The 13,083-nt window shown below is 36.8% G+C and overlaps 1 protein-coding gene across 1 annotated transcript in view; it reads right to left on the reverse strand.

The window, feature by feature from the left end:
• Window positions 1-772: 772 nt before the first annotated feature.
• The window catches only part of LRRC69 (leucine rich repeat containing 69), an 84,589-nt gene continuing 72,278 nt past the window's right edge, over window positions 773-13,083 (reverse strand). The window contains exons 9-10 of the mRNA XM_049632681.1: window positions 10,690-10,869; window positions 773-1,053 (exon numbers count right to left, since the gene is read on the reverse strand). Of these exons, the coding sequence (XP_049488638.1) occupies window positions 943-1,053; window positions 10,690-10,869 (291 nt within the window). The 3' untranslated portion in view covers window positions 773-942. The remainder of the gene's footprint in view (window positions 1,054-10,689; window positions 10,870-13,083) is intronic.

The raw sequence follows: 13,083 nt of genomic DNA on the forward strand, positions 1-13,083 counted from the left end.
GACCACTGGTCCGGGGCACCTGGGTGGCTCAGTTGGTTAAGAGTCCGACTTCGGCTCAGGTCATGATCTTGCGGTTCATGAGTTCCAGCCCTGTGTCGGGCTCTGTGCTGACAGCTCAGAGCCTGGAGCCTGCTTCTGATTCTGTGTCTCCCTCCTCCTCTGCCCCTCCCTGGCTTGTGCTCTGTCTCTCTTTCTCAAAAATAAATAAACATTAAAAAAAACTTTTTTTAAGAGACTACTAGCCTATGTTATGCTGTACATTTTCGTAATTTCTTTTTCTACTTTTCTGTTGTCCTTCAGAGAAAATGAGTCAAATTCTCATTTCAGTGCTACTGCCCTGGCTTCTGTAGGTTTCTTGTGAAAAACAAAAATAAAGATAGAATAAAACTTTAAAAGTGGAAACAAAGGGATGTTAGGAGTAACCAAGCCTGAGTTTCCAGCCTTCTACTCCGTTTTAAGTGGAATGGTTTTATTTTAGTCAATAAGACGTTAGTGCCTCTTAAAAAATAAGAGCTCAGCTGAAATCATACAAATGGGATACAACTGTCTAACATTAAAAAGTAATTCTCTTTCAATTGCAAAACATGCATAAAATAAATCCTTGTCCCCATCACAATCTCTCAACACTTATCTAGAAAAGGAGGGTGGTGGTCATAAAATGACAGGGAAGAATGACACTTGCCACACAGACCTTTATTTTTCCCTTCTTTATTTTGTTTTTAAGTCAAAGAAGAAACAGCACACCTAGAGTCTAAACAAGCTAACGGTAGACTATAGTGTTTAAGTTGGGATCTTTATAAGTAAATTATTTTTCTTCCTTTGCTTAATGTATTGGCAAAGAGAGGAGAGACAGCACGGTACCATAGTAGGGCATAATCTGACTTTGTGTGCAGAACTGATGGGGCAAGTCATGTGAGTCTCTAAATGAGCTTCTCACCGGCTCTACACTTGAGCAATTCCAAAGAGGTTAGGGCCGCGTTGATTAAAACATGTGTAAGAACAAATTAATATTTGAAGAGGTACCAGCTGTAGATTTCTGCTTATCTTCCATTTCTAAAAGGTAAAGATTAAAAATAACATTAAAGCAATATTCCAATATTTTTGAATAAAATAAATATTAGCTTTCCCAGAGATTTCACAGCATTAATTTCTAAAGGGCACAGTGTTCTATTTATGCTTGATGTGCTCCTTTCTCATGCACGAATAAACAAATTAACTAGCTAAGAAAGGCATATTCAACACTAAACAAAATTTAAATGGTAAAGGATTGTCTATGCTCTTATCCAAATATATTATTATACTATCTAGCAATAAAGTGTCTGTAATGAAGGTAAAAATACAGAATCCACACAAACCTGACATCTGTCCTACAGGATGTTAAATTGATCAGTCAGCAGACATTTACTGAACTCCCCAATGAATGTCCTCGTTTGGTCTGTCCATCACCCATTTCCCATGGAAATTAGTATTCTTTGCTCACTATCCATAATGTTGATTTTCATTGGCTGGATTTCATCAAGTTGCCCACTGCGTGATTTAAGTTTTTGTACTTCAAATCTCTGATTTTCATTCTCCATGCACAAAATAGGCAGTCAGAACTCTTAGCCAACTTAGTATACATGTCTTGAGCACGAATACTGGAAATAATGGCAACTTCAAAAGCTTGCCATTTACATTCTTTATAAACAACTTCTGAAGTCAACATAGCTATTAGTAAGAGAATCCAAAACAGAGTCACACAACTAGTAGTTTAATTGGTCAACAATGCTACTTTTATCATGAGCCCACTGGGCTGTCATCATCACAAGCCCCAGTGAGAGATTTCATTACTGTTTTGTTCACTCTTCCACAAAAGAACTGAGGGCCCATTTAAACGTTCAAATACCTAAGCACATTTATTAATCCATCCTTGAGAGAGTAAGAGCCTTTCAGCTTTGGTGGCAAATCGGTGGGGAGTCCAAGTCATACATCATATCACCTTCACATCCACCTCCAACCGTGACTATGAAGTGCTCAGAGGATACAGGGCACTATTCTAATGATAAAATATTTTGGATGAAGGTAGAAAATGGTATAGAATCTCTACAAATCTGACTCTATTCCTAGAAGGAGGTTTAGTTGATCAATCAGCCAACATTTACTGAAATCTCCAATAAGCATCTTGTTTTTGTCTGGCCAGCATCTATTCCCCATTCTGCTGTCACAAAAGCCCATCTTTTCCTTTTGGGAACCACCTTTTCACTGATTTCAGTGCGTATGTTATGAAACAGAGAAGACAACTGATCCCACTCCTTGGCTGAAGACTTAGCCACATAATTCAAGCTGGACACATAACCCAGGACAGTCCAATGAAGCCAATGAACATCAGCCCCAGGGCTTTGCTGGATCTACTGAGGGAAGCTCTCCCTCTACTGCCAGAAGGCATAGTTTAGCTTACAATAAGTGCAAAATGGAGACCAAGGAAAGCAGACACAATACACATAGAAGGAGAGATTCCTCATGATAACTTTGGGTTACCTGATCCAGCATGACTAAATATTCAGCCAGACCCATTCCTAAGCCTTCTTTATCACTTGCTATTAGTAAGTTGGGTTTCACTAGTTTGCAACCAAGAGTTCTGAAAAATTATAAGCAACCTAAAACTTGAACCACATTAAGCAACATGCCAAGGATACAGAGATAGAACAAATAATCTCTGCCTCAAAGAATCTTTTCAGCATCTAGTTGGAAAGCTAAGACATAAACACACAAAAAAACCTAGAAACAAAAGACTCGATACTATGATAGGTTCTAGGATATTTCCAAGAAGGGAGACACCACCATAGGCTGCACATTAAGCAAGATTTCACAGTATAAGAAAATAGTGAGCTGAGTTTTAAAGGATGACTAGGATGTGACTGCCTAGAAAGGACATGAAGGACATTCAGAAAGAGTGAGCTGTGGGAGCAAAACTTCAGGAATGTGCATATTGTATTGGGGAAACAACACAGTATAAACAATAAATAGACCATAAAATGTTGAATCATGGGATATCAACAATGTGACTACATTAGTCTAGGGGAAGAAGAATTCATAATCAGTTTTCTAATGATACACACATTATGTACAGTATTTTAAATAGACAAGAGATCCTACTGGTCGATTAGATTATAATGACAAAGTGTTGAAACTGCACTCAAAAGCTAAATGTGTTTTTTCCCTTTGCATATGGTAGACAAGCCTCTCATGCCACCAGCAACCTTGGCTTACTACTGAAGTACCTATCATCTAGAACTAAGGGCTATCAAAATAAGCCATGCTAACACACTTCACTTAGCTGCTGTTTAAGAAGTTAGAACAAAGAGTAGAGCCATGAGCCAAGAGGAGGTTATAGAAAGTCAAACATCTACCAAGGAAACAAATGGAGCCATACAGTTAATCTGATTTGCTTTGTCCAGTTTCTCCATGAGATACAAAGTTTACAACAGAAACGATGGATGGTATTTTCTATTTCCACTGTGGTTTTAGCCATTTCCCTTGTGCCAATACGAAGTGTCTGTATCCCTCTTTCCCCTACTTGGGGGTATTACTGTTTAGTTAGAATAAAATGTTTTATTTAACTTTTTAGAAGTTTATTTTACCAAGGGCCATTATCAGTTTTGTACTGAATGTGAAACTTTGTAATTATTCTGTAACTTAATTATTACTATTTCTGATAAAATATTTCTCAGGGCTATAAACTGTTTCCTGGAAATTTTACTGAGAAAAATGAACTCAACATAATTCCTTGGCCATATACTTTTCCACCTAGAGTCACTGGACTCAGTAATGTTTTCATAAAAAAAGAAAGTCTCGAATACCTAGCCTGTTGATAACCATTTAAATTTTTATGTCCACTTGTGGGATCATGATAGTGCTTTCTGCCAGTATGACACCTGTCCATTTGACATGAGCATGTCACGAAGGAATAATCACACACCCTCTTACAGAGGACCTCTCTTCACAAACATCAGTTAACATAACTTCAGGACTCTGTAAGATAACTACTGCTTTGGTCGCTGTTTACAGATAGAAATTGAAACACTTGAAAGCCCCTTTATGTCAAGTTGAGGTTAGGAAAGGAAAAGGAATTGGTCTATGATTAGACATACTTTTATTCTGAAATATCTTTGTAGCAAAAGCTTTAAAATGTAAAAAAGCTATACTACAGGCTAATTTTTCACTCTTTATAGTGAAATGCATTCTTTCATAAAGCAAATGAATATATGATTACATCTTCTCCCTATTTTAGGAAAAAGTAGCTCTGTACTTTAAATTTAAAAACATATATTCACTAAGTTTTATATTTATTGAATGGTGGAATTGAGATTTTTTTAAAAAATCATTCAACACATGCCTTATCGGTGATAGTCACTGTCATCTTTTAAACTGAGAAATAAAAAATTATCACAAAATATATATGTATAGCACACAGTATAAACTAAAGCTTTGAATAAGGTTTCAGTATTACATGAAGCATACAGAATACGAAAAAAGAGTAAGATGGTTTCCCGTTTCTTGGGAAAAGTATCATAGAAGGCAGAATAATATCCCCCCAACACTTCACAAAGATGTTCATGTCTTAATCCCTGGAAGCTGTGAATATGTATGTTACCTTACATAGCAGAAGGGACCTTACAGGTGTTGTTAAGATAAGGACCTTGAGAGACCCATAATTATTCTGTATTATCTGAGTGGACCCAATTTCATCAAAAGGATTGTTTTGTTTTGCTTTGTTTTCATCACAAGGATTGTTAAAAATGGAAGAAGGAGGCAGAAGAGAAGATCCAAGTGATGTGACATGAGAAGGACCAGATCCGCTAATGTTGCTGTGAGGATGGAGGAAGGAGCCATGAGCCAACGAACGTCAGTGGCCTCAAAAAGCTGGAAAGAACCAGAAAATGGATCCTCCCCTAGAGCCTCCGGAAAGGAATGTAGCCCTGCTGACACCTTGATTTTAGCTCAGCGAGACTCATGTTGGACTTCTGACCTACTTAAACTGCAAGATAATGAATTTTTTTAAGACACCAAGTTTATGGCAATTTGTTACAGAAACAATAGGAAACTAATACTGGTATCATGTTCCAAATTAGCAGGACCACTCTGACCCTCCCCCATTCATGCTCTGTCTCTCTCTGTCTCAAAAATAAATAAACGTTAAAAAAAAAAAAAAATTAAAAAAAAAAAACAAATTAGCAGGACCATGAAAAGCATGACTGTGACAGCCCCTCGGTCACTCTGGAGGTAGAAGAGACTTTGGTCCCATCTCTTCATGGTCCAGATAAGGAAATTAGTCCAGATATAGTGAGAAGGAATGTGGTTTACCTTAAGCCTCAGAGTTCAAGCTAGAGACCAGACTAGAATCTAAGTTCACCGAACTCTCGATCCGCGTTAAGTCATAGCGTGCCTCCCAGCTTCTTTTACCAAAGGAGGGCTCTGATTATGGTTTAATAACAATGTGCAGAACTCTCTGAAAGAATGAACAGTTGTTGAAAAGCGCACACATTTTCAGATAATGCGCAGAAGTGCGCTGCTTCGCTGTTCTAACCTGTCTCCACCTGGCTAAACATATTCACTTGAATTATCACACATCACTTGTAACAGTATATCGGAGATAAAAACTGGGGTCTTGCTCTCACAGAAAGCTTCCTCTGGAGTTTTCTGGTTTTCTCTTTTACACCCTTCTGTGGCTTCCCTTATCCAACCACTCAAGTCCTGTCATGCTTCCTTCCCCATGGAGGTTCCTTTCCTTGCATTTCTACTACTACGTCTTACACCCACGCTAGACAACCACTAATAGATCTCTTTTCTTCAGCTTCCCTCCTCTTCAACTTCCAATTAATCCTGTACAATACTGCCAAATGATTCCTTCTAAAATACATCTTTCTTTATATCCTTGGTTTGTCCCCACATATTCAGTAGGACTCCATTTCCCAAATGGGATCAAATTCAAACTCCTTATTCTATCCTTTGACAGCTTCATAGAATTTGACCTCATTTTTTAAATAATGTCTCCTCTTCCCATTTCCATCTATGAACCAATTTAATTGATTCACTGCCCTATGAACAAGATTCATTCTCCTCCATGTCATTCTCTTCTCCTAAAATATCCCCTGTGCTTCCTTCTCCATGTATCTGAATTCCACCTGTATCAAGGTCTTGTGAAGTCCCAGAATCTTTCTGGCATTTCCCAGGCCAGACAACCTACAATTATCTCACCTTCCACTTTGAAGCACTAAATCTCTTACCACTCATTTTAGTTTTTATTGCCAGTGTCTTCTGCATCTCTAGAGTTTAAACTCTTAGATTTTAAGCCATTTGGGACCAACCAGCCCCCCCCCCCCCACCTATTGGCACTGTACTTAGCACCCAGAGTTTCCCTTTTAAAGCAGGACCTCAAATATGTACGGAGCCACCAAAAACAATTTGAAAATTTAAGATGAACATTCAGAATGACAACTCCTCCACATCAACAGTGATAAAAGCCAGCAATGAGCACTACTCTAAAGTTAATGGCACCATTTAAAAAGTATAGCCATACATTTGAATTTGTCCAGGACAGTCCCGATTTCCTGCTGGTTTTCCAGTTCATGGATAATGTTCACTTCTACTCTCAAAAGCATCTTGGCTTAATTAATAGATTATATGGCTGTTCCACCCACAGGGCACTTTGAACTACAGTAAGGCAGAAACCAGAAAGAAAATCCTGCTCATGTTGCAGCCACCCATCCAGCTAAGCAGCATTCTCTCCTCTCCAGAGCGACCCTGCTCTCAAGCACCACCTCTGCGTAACCAATGTCCTTTGAATTTCACGTGGGAGGTTCAAACATTTTGGTGACACATAGCTTCAGAAAAATGTACTGAAGTTGAATGCAATTTGAGATTCTTTAGAAGAAAAAAATAATCACAGAGATTGAAGACAACTGTAACTCTACCCAGCAGTTTAAGAACAAAAGGGAGGTCAGGATTCAATCTCAGGATTCAAGCCCCACTTCTCCAAGCTGGGTGTGGAGCCTGCTTAAAGATTCTCTCTCCCTCTCCCTGCCCCCCACCCTCTCTCAGAAGAAAGAGAAGGAGAAGGAGAAGGAGAAGGAGAAGGAGAAGGAGAAGGAGAAGGAGAACAACAACAACAACAATGAGAGTTTTCTAAAGAAAAAGAGAATTCAATGAGTTCCCCTAGAAGTAATCAAGATACAGTGTGTGAGTTAATTTATACTATAATTGTTTTGTTATTTTCTGAATAAAATAATAAGGATCATTCACACCACTTCAATTTTTCTGAACAATAAATACATATTACTTTCACGACTGTTTAGAATTAGAAATGTGATGCCTTCTGATCCTCTTAGTGCCTAATGTACATTAAATTGACTAACCACTGCATAAATGTTTTAAAACCTACATTCATTTTCACAGTTGGCTGGTTGAAATGATCAGTTTCATAAATGAATGTCAGTGGTATCTAAACAGTAATAACTTTTTACTGCAAAGTAAGATTTTTCTCTATAAGTAATGAATAAAATTATTAAATGTAATCTTATATTATGTTTCATTACTGGCAGCTTGTCATAAAAAAGGAATTAAGGTTGCAAATTTTCATTTATTTTCATAAAGTAGATCAGCATTTTCATTCATTTGTAGTGAAACTTACTCAATCTAATCTCTTTTGAGGGTAGTTTTAATTACATTACATCATTCTACACAGGGTTGAGAGTTCATGTTCCAAACTGTTCCCTCCCTAAACTCTTCAACTTTAAAGGTATCTGGGGAAATGTTAAGTTCAACTAATGTAACTATACAAAATGAAAACTATCAAATGCATATCTTGGGCTCAGGATCACTCTCAAGTGTTTGGAATGGATTTTATAACACCATTTAGGTTACTTCTAAGTCACTATGGCCCAAGTTGGTAGTAACTAAAAAGGATTAATTTCAAAGATTTATATCATTAGCAGTTAATACTTAAATATCAATTACACTGAAATTATTGATAATTCTATCACTACTAAGGACTCACTGAACTCAGATGGCAACAGCTATAACATTTGAAAAAAGACAAAAGCATCTGGATGAATTATGGTAAAGGTTAATAATATTCGATATCGAGCAAACTCTTCAACTATTTTCCTCACCTCACTACTTCATAAGGTAAGTACCACATCATTTCACATTCACCTAAATAAAAGCAATTACAATTTGATATTTGGTTGTTTCTAGTTGTTTTATGTCAAGAATAAAGACCCATTTGTCATCACGTGTCACCCTCCTTCAACTGTGCCTTCAGATGGCAAATTCCATCAGAGACAGAACATTCTGTAAGGCACAATAGAGCGACCAGACGTTGGCATTATCAAATGGGCTCTCCCGTCATGATGAAGTATTTACTCTAAAGGTCAGCATTCTCTAAGTTTAGCTCCTTAAAAGATAATTAAGATATTAAAATTTTTTAATACAAAAGGAGGCTTCTAGGCAAACTAGTTTTTGTATAATCTCTTTCTGCTTAACTGGGAAAAGCAGCACAAAATCCTAAAAATATATGAAAGCAACTGTTTGCCAACATGGTTAATCTGATTATCATCCCCATGTATTTTGTGCACGTTTTCACTCCAGAAACAGGGAACTAAACAAACCCATGAAAATACCATGTTTCAGTTGCTAAGTACCTGGTAATGTATATTCCAATCTAAATTTTATTTTTTTGTTTTTTGTTTTTGGTTTTGTTTTTGTTTTTGAGAGCGAGAGAGAATATGAGAGAGGGGCAGAGACAGAGGGGGACAGAGGATCTAAAGCAGGCTCCTTGCTGACAGCAGAGATCCCAATGAGGGGCTTGAACTCACAAACCATGAGATCATGACCTAAGCCAAAGCCAGATGCTTAACCAACTAAGCCACCCAGCACCCCTCCCCAATCTAAATTTTCTGTATCCAATTTTTAAATATCTTTAATATTTTGGCATAATTTATAAATTCCTACTATACACTTATTCTAATTCCATGCTACATACTTTTTCACTATCACATACTTACTAAATGTTACTTTTTTAATTTTTTCAATTATTTTAATAAAGTTAGGATCAGTGGTTGTTTCAATGCAAAGCAATTTTCCTTTTCAATTTCTTTCTTCTCACAAGTTTCTGACACTCCCAGGTTTTTTTTTTTCTCCTTCCAAGATTTTATTTAAATTCAAGTTAGTTGACATATAGTATAGTATTGGTTTCAGGAGAAGAATTTAGTGATTGATCACTTACATATAACACCCGGTGTGCTTATCACAACAGTTGCCCTCCTTAACGCCCATCACCCATCTAGTCCATCCTCCCACCCACCACCCCTCCAGCAACCTTCAGTTTGTTCTCTATAGTCTCTTATGGTTTGCCTCCCTCTCTGTTTTTATCTTATTTTTCACTTCCTTCCTCTATGTTCATCTGTTTTGTTTCTTAAATTCCACATAAGAGTGAAATCATATGGTGTATCTTTCTCTGACTTATTTTGCTTAGCATAACCATTGCAAATGGTTCAAGATTTCATTCTTTTTGATGGCTGAGTAATATTCCATCATGTATATATACCACACCTTCTTTATCCATTCATCAGTCAATGGGGATTTGGGCTCTTTCCAAACAATTGGCTATTGTTGATAGTGCTGCTATAAACATTGGGGTACATGTGTCCTTCAACTCAGTATTCTTGTATCCTCTGGATAAATACCTAGCAGTGTAATTGCTGGGATATAGGGTAGTTCTATTTTTAACTTTTTTAAGGAATCTCCATACTGTTTTCCAGAGTGGCTGCACCAGTTTGCATTCCCACCAATGGTGTTAAGAGGGATCCCCTTTACTCTGCATCCTTGCCAACATCTGTTGTTGCCTGAGTTGTTACTTTTAGCCATTCTGACAGGTGTGAGATGGTATCTCATTGTGGTTTTATTTACATGTCCCTGATGATGACTGATGTTGAGCATCTTTTCATGTATCTGTTAGCCATTTTTATGTCTTCTTTGAAGAAATGTCTGTTCATGTCTTCTGCCCATTTCTTAACTGGATTATATAGTTTTTTTGGGTATTGAGTTTGGTAAGTTCTTTATAGATTTTGGATACTAGCCCTTTATCTGATAGGTCATTTGCAAATATCTTCTCCCATTCCAAAGGTTGCCTTTAGTTCTGCTGATTGTTTCCTTCACAGAAGCTTTTTATCTTGATGAAGTCCCAATAGTTTATTTTTGCTTTTGTTTCCCTTGCCTCAGGGAGATGTGCCTAGTAAGAAACTGCTATGGCCAAGATCAAAGAGGGTGCTGCCTATGTTCTCCTCCAGGATTTTGATGATTTCCTATCTCACATGTAGGTCCTTCATCCATTTTGAACTCATTGTTGTGTATGCTGTAAGAAAGTGGTCCAGTTTCTTTCTTCTATATGTCGCTGTCCAGTTTTCCCCACCATCTGTTGTTTCCCAACACCACTTTGCAATTTATAAATGTAGCAAATCCACATGCTTTATGCCTTAAACTTACATAATGTTATGTGTCAATCATATCTCAACAAAGCTCAATAAAAACCATTATACTATCATACAAGTCAATTCTTAGATAAAAATCTAGTTAGTATTGGCTCACTTAGAGAAGGACAAAGAAAAAGAGGAGATATTATGCTCCACTCACACAAAAAGCACTATTTACCTTTGATGGAGGAACAAATTCAACACATTCCAGCCATATTGTTAAAAAGTACTTTCCACATATTGCACATTTTCTTCTCTGAGACATTATGTTCTTGACCAGTGGGTGCCATGTTATAGCTTGCATTACAAAAGGATTCTTTTCTGAGAGCTCATTCATTATAAATCTTGATGTTATTTCCTAGATTAAAAAAAATTATATTAATTATATTAATTTATATTTTTGGCTTATTCTTCACAATTTCTGTTAAATTAGTTTTCCAAAATCTATATAATGAATTTTATTGCCAATGATGGGCATTATAAATTAGTTTTCAATAATATAAGAAAAGAGGGGTGCCTAGGTGGCTCAGTCGGTTAAACGTCCGACTTTGGCTCAGGTCATGATCTCACGGCTTGTGGGTTCAAGCCCTGCATCAGGCTCTGGGCTGACAGCTCAGAGCCTGGAGCCTGCTTCAGATTCTGTGTCTCTCTTTCACTCTGCCCCTCCCTCACTCATGCCCTGTCTCTCTCTCTCTCTCTCTGTCTCTGTCTCTCTCTCTCTCTCAGGAATAAAAATAAATAAATAAATAAATAAATAAATAAATAAGAAAAGGAAGTTACTTCCATCTTAATATTTCTATGTCTCTTACATAGAGGAATCCAAATTATTAAAAATTTACATAATTGGGGTACCTGTGGTTCAGTCAGTTAAGCATCCAACTCTTGGTTTTGGTTCAGGTCATGATCTTACAGTTCGTAAGACAGAGCCCTGTGTCAGGCTATGCACTGACAGCATGGAGCCTGCTTGGAATTCTCTCTCCCTCTCTCTCTGCTCCTCCCCAACTCACACCTGCTCTCTTTCTCTCTCTCAAAATAAAAACAATAATAATTTTTTTTAAAGATAAATCCAAGATTAAAAAAAATTACATTATTAAAGTTTAGGTTCAAATTTTATACCTCTCATTACAAGCAGCAAGGACTGTGCAAATATTCATACTGGACTCAATAACTGAGTCTGTCATATTTACTAATGTCTAAATCCTTAGAACTTAAACTGTGACTCAAGGACCAGAATCTGCATCATCTGGAAACCTATTAGAAATTCAGACTTCCAGCTACATTCCAGACCTACTGGATCAGAATCTGCAATTTAACAAGTTTCTCCAGGTAATCAGTATGCCTGTTCAACTTTAAGACGCACTGGTCTAAGTTACCTACTTCAGTGAGTACCTGAATAGTCATATTAGCAAAGAGCACTGATTTCTATTACTCAAATGTCTGAATTCAATCTGTATTAAACCTATCCACACAGCCATGTCCAGAAACTTAACTTTTGGTAGTAATTATAATATTAAATAACAAAAGGGTGGCTAGAAAATATAAGCTGGCTTTTGCCATGCCCATCAACAACGTCGTCATTTTACAGTAAAATACTATATAATACATAAAATCAAATCTTCACTGAGCAAGCAAATAAAACAAATATTTGATTTACTCTGCTAACTGAGCCTCTTGTGCTGGTAGCACGGAAGCCTTGTATAAATGTTCCACAAACATTGCATGAATTTTAATAATTTATGGAACTGTTTTTTTCTGGCCAAAGTGAAAGATTTCCCACTGGTGTTAAAATGGTCCACAACAGGCTCTAACAGGAATCTTTGGAAATACATACATACATATGTACATACATAATCTTCACTCATGTGCCCAATTAAAATCTTAAAAAATAACAACAAAATCCTATAAGTTGCTGTCTCCCTGTTCCTTATTACTCTGTCCATTCCACCTAACAAGCATCTGAGAAACTGAGAAAGCTGCCTTTATGCACAGTCTCCCTAACTTCAGCAGAATAACCTCCTACTCATTTTAGCTCTTTTTCCTGAATGGTGACATAAAAAGATTATCCTTTCTGAAAGAATTACTCTTTCACACTAATATTACCAGGACTTCTAAATTAGATGTCTATTATCACCTTTTCTTTAACTACTTACACACAGCATAGTGTGTGATTGAGAGTGAAATAATGATTTTAGAGGTTAAGTTTTTAGCTACCAGAACTCAAAGGCTAGGTCTCACTATAAAGCAGAAAACTAATAAATGAGGATTCACTCCCCAAAACAGCAGATGGTAGAAAAATTTGTTGGAATACATGGGACCTATAAAAAGGTCACAATTCATATAGTTCACTTTTTCCATTTATGATTTCTGGAACCAAACATGTTTGTTGCACTTGATATGTCTCTTGATAACTCTTATATTACCCATTAATTATATTATTCTCCTACTTGCTGCCAATACGTTACTTTGGAAGAATAACATATACCACTGAAATATAAAGTTATTACTTGGAACTGCTAGTATATATAAAGTAAGATACTATCGGCATGACCAACAGTATTTTTTAGGACATCTC

The sequence above is a fragment of the Panthera uncia genome, chromosome F2, assembly GCF_023721935.1.
Source record: "Panthera uncia isolate 11264 chromosome F2, Puncia_PCG_1.0, whole genome shotgun sequence".
NCBI classification, from domain to species: domain Eukaryota; kingdom Metazoa; phylum Chordata; class Mammalia; order Carnivora; family Felidae; genus Panthera; species Panthera uncia.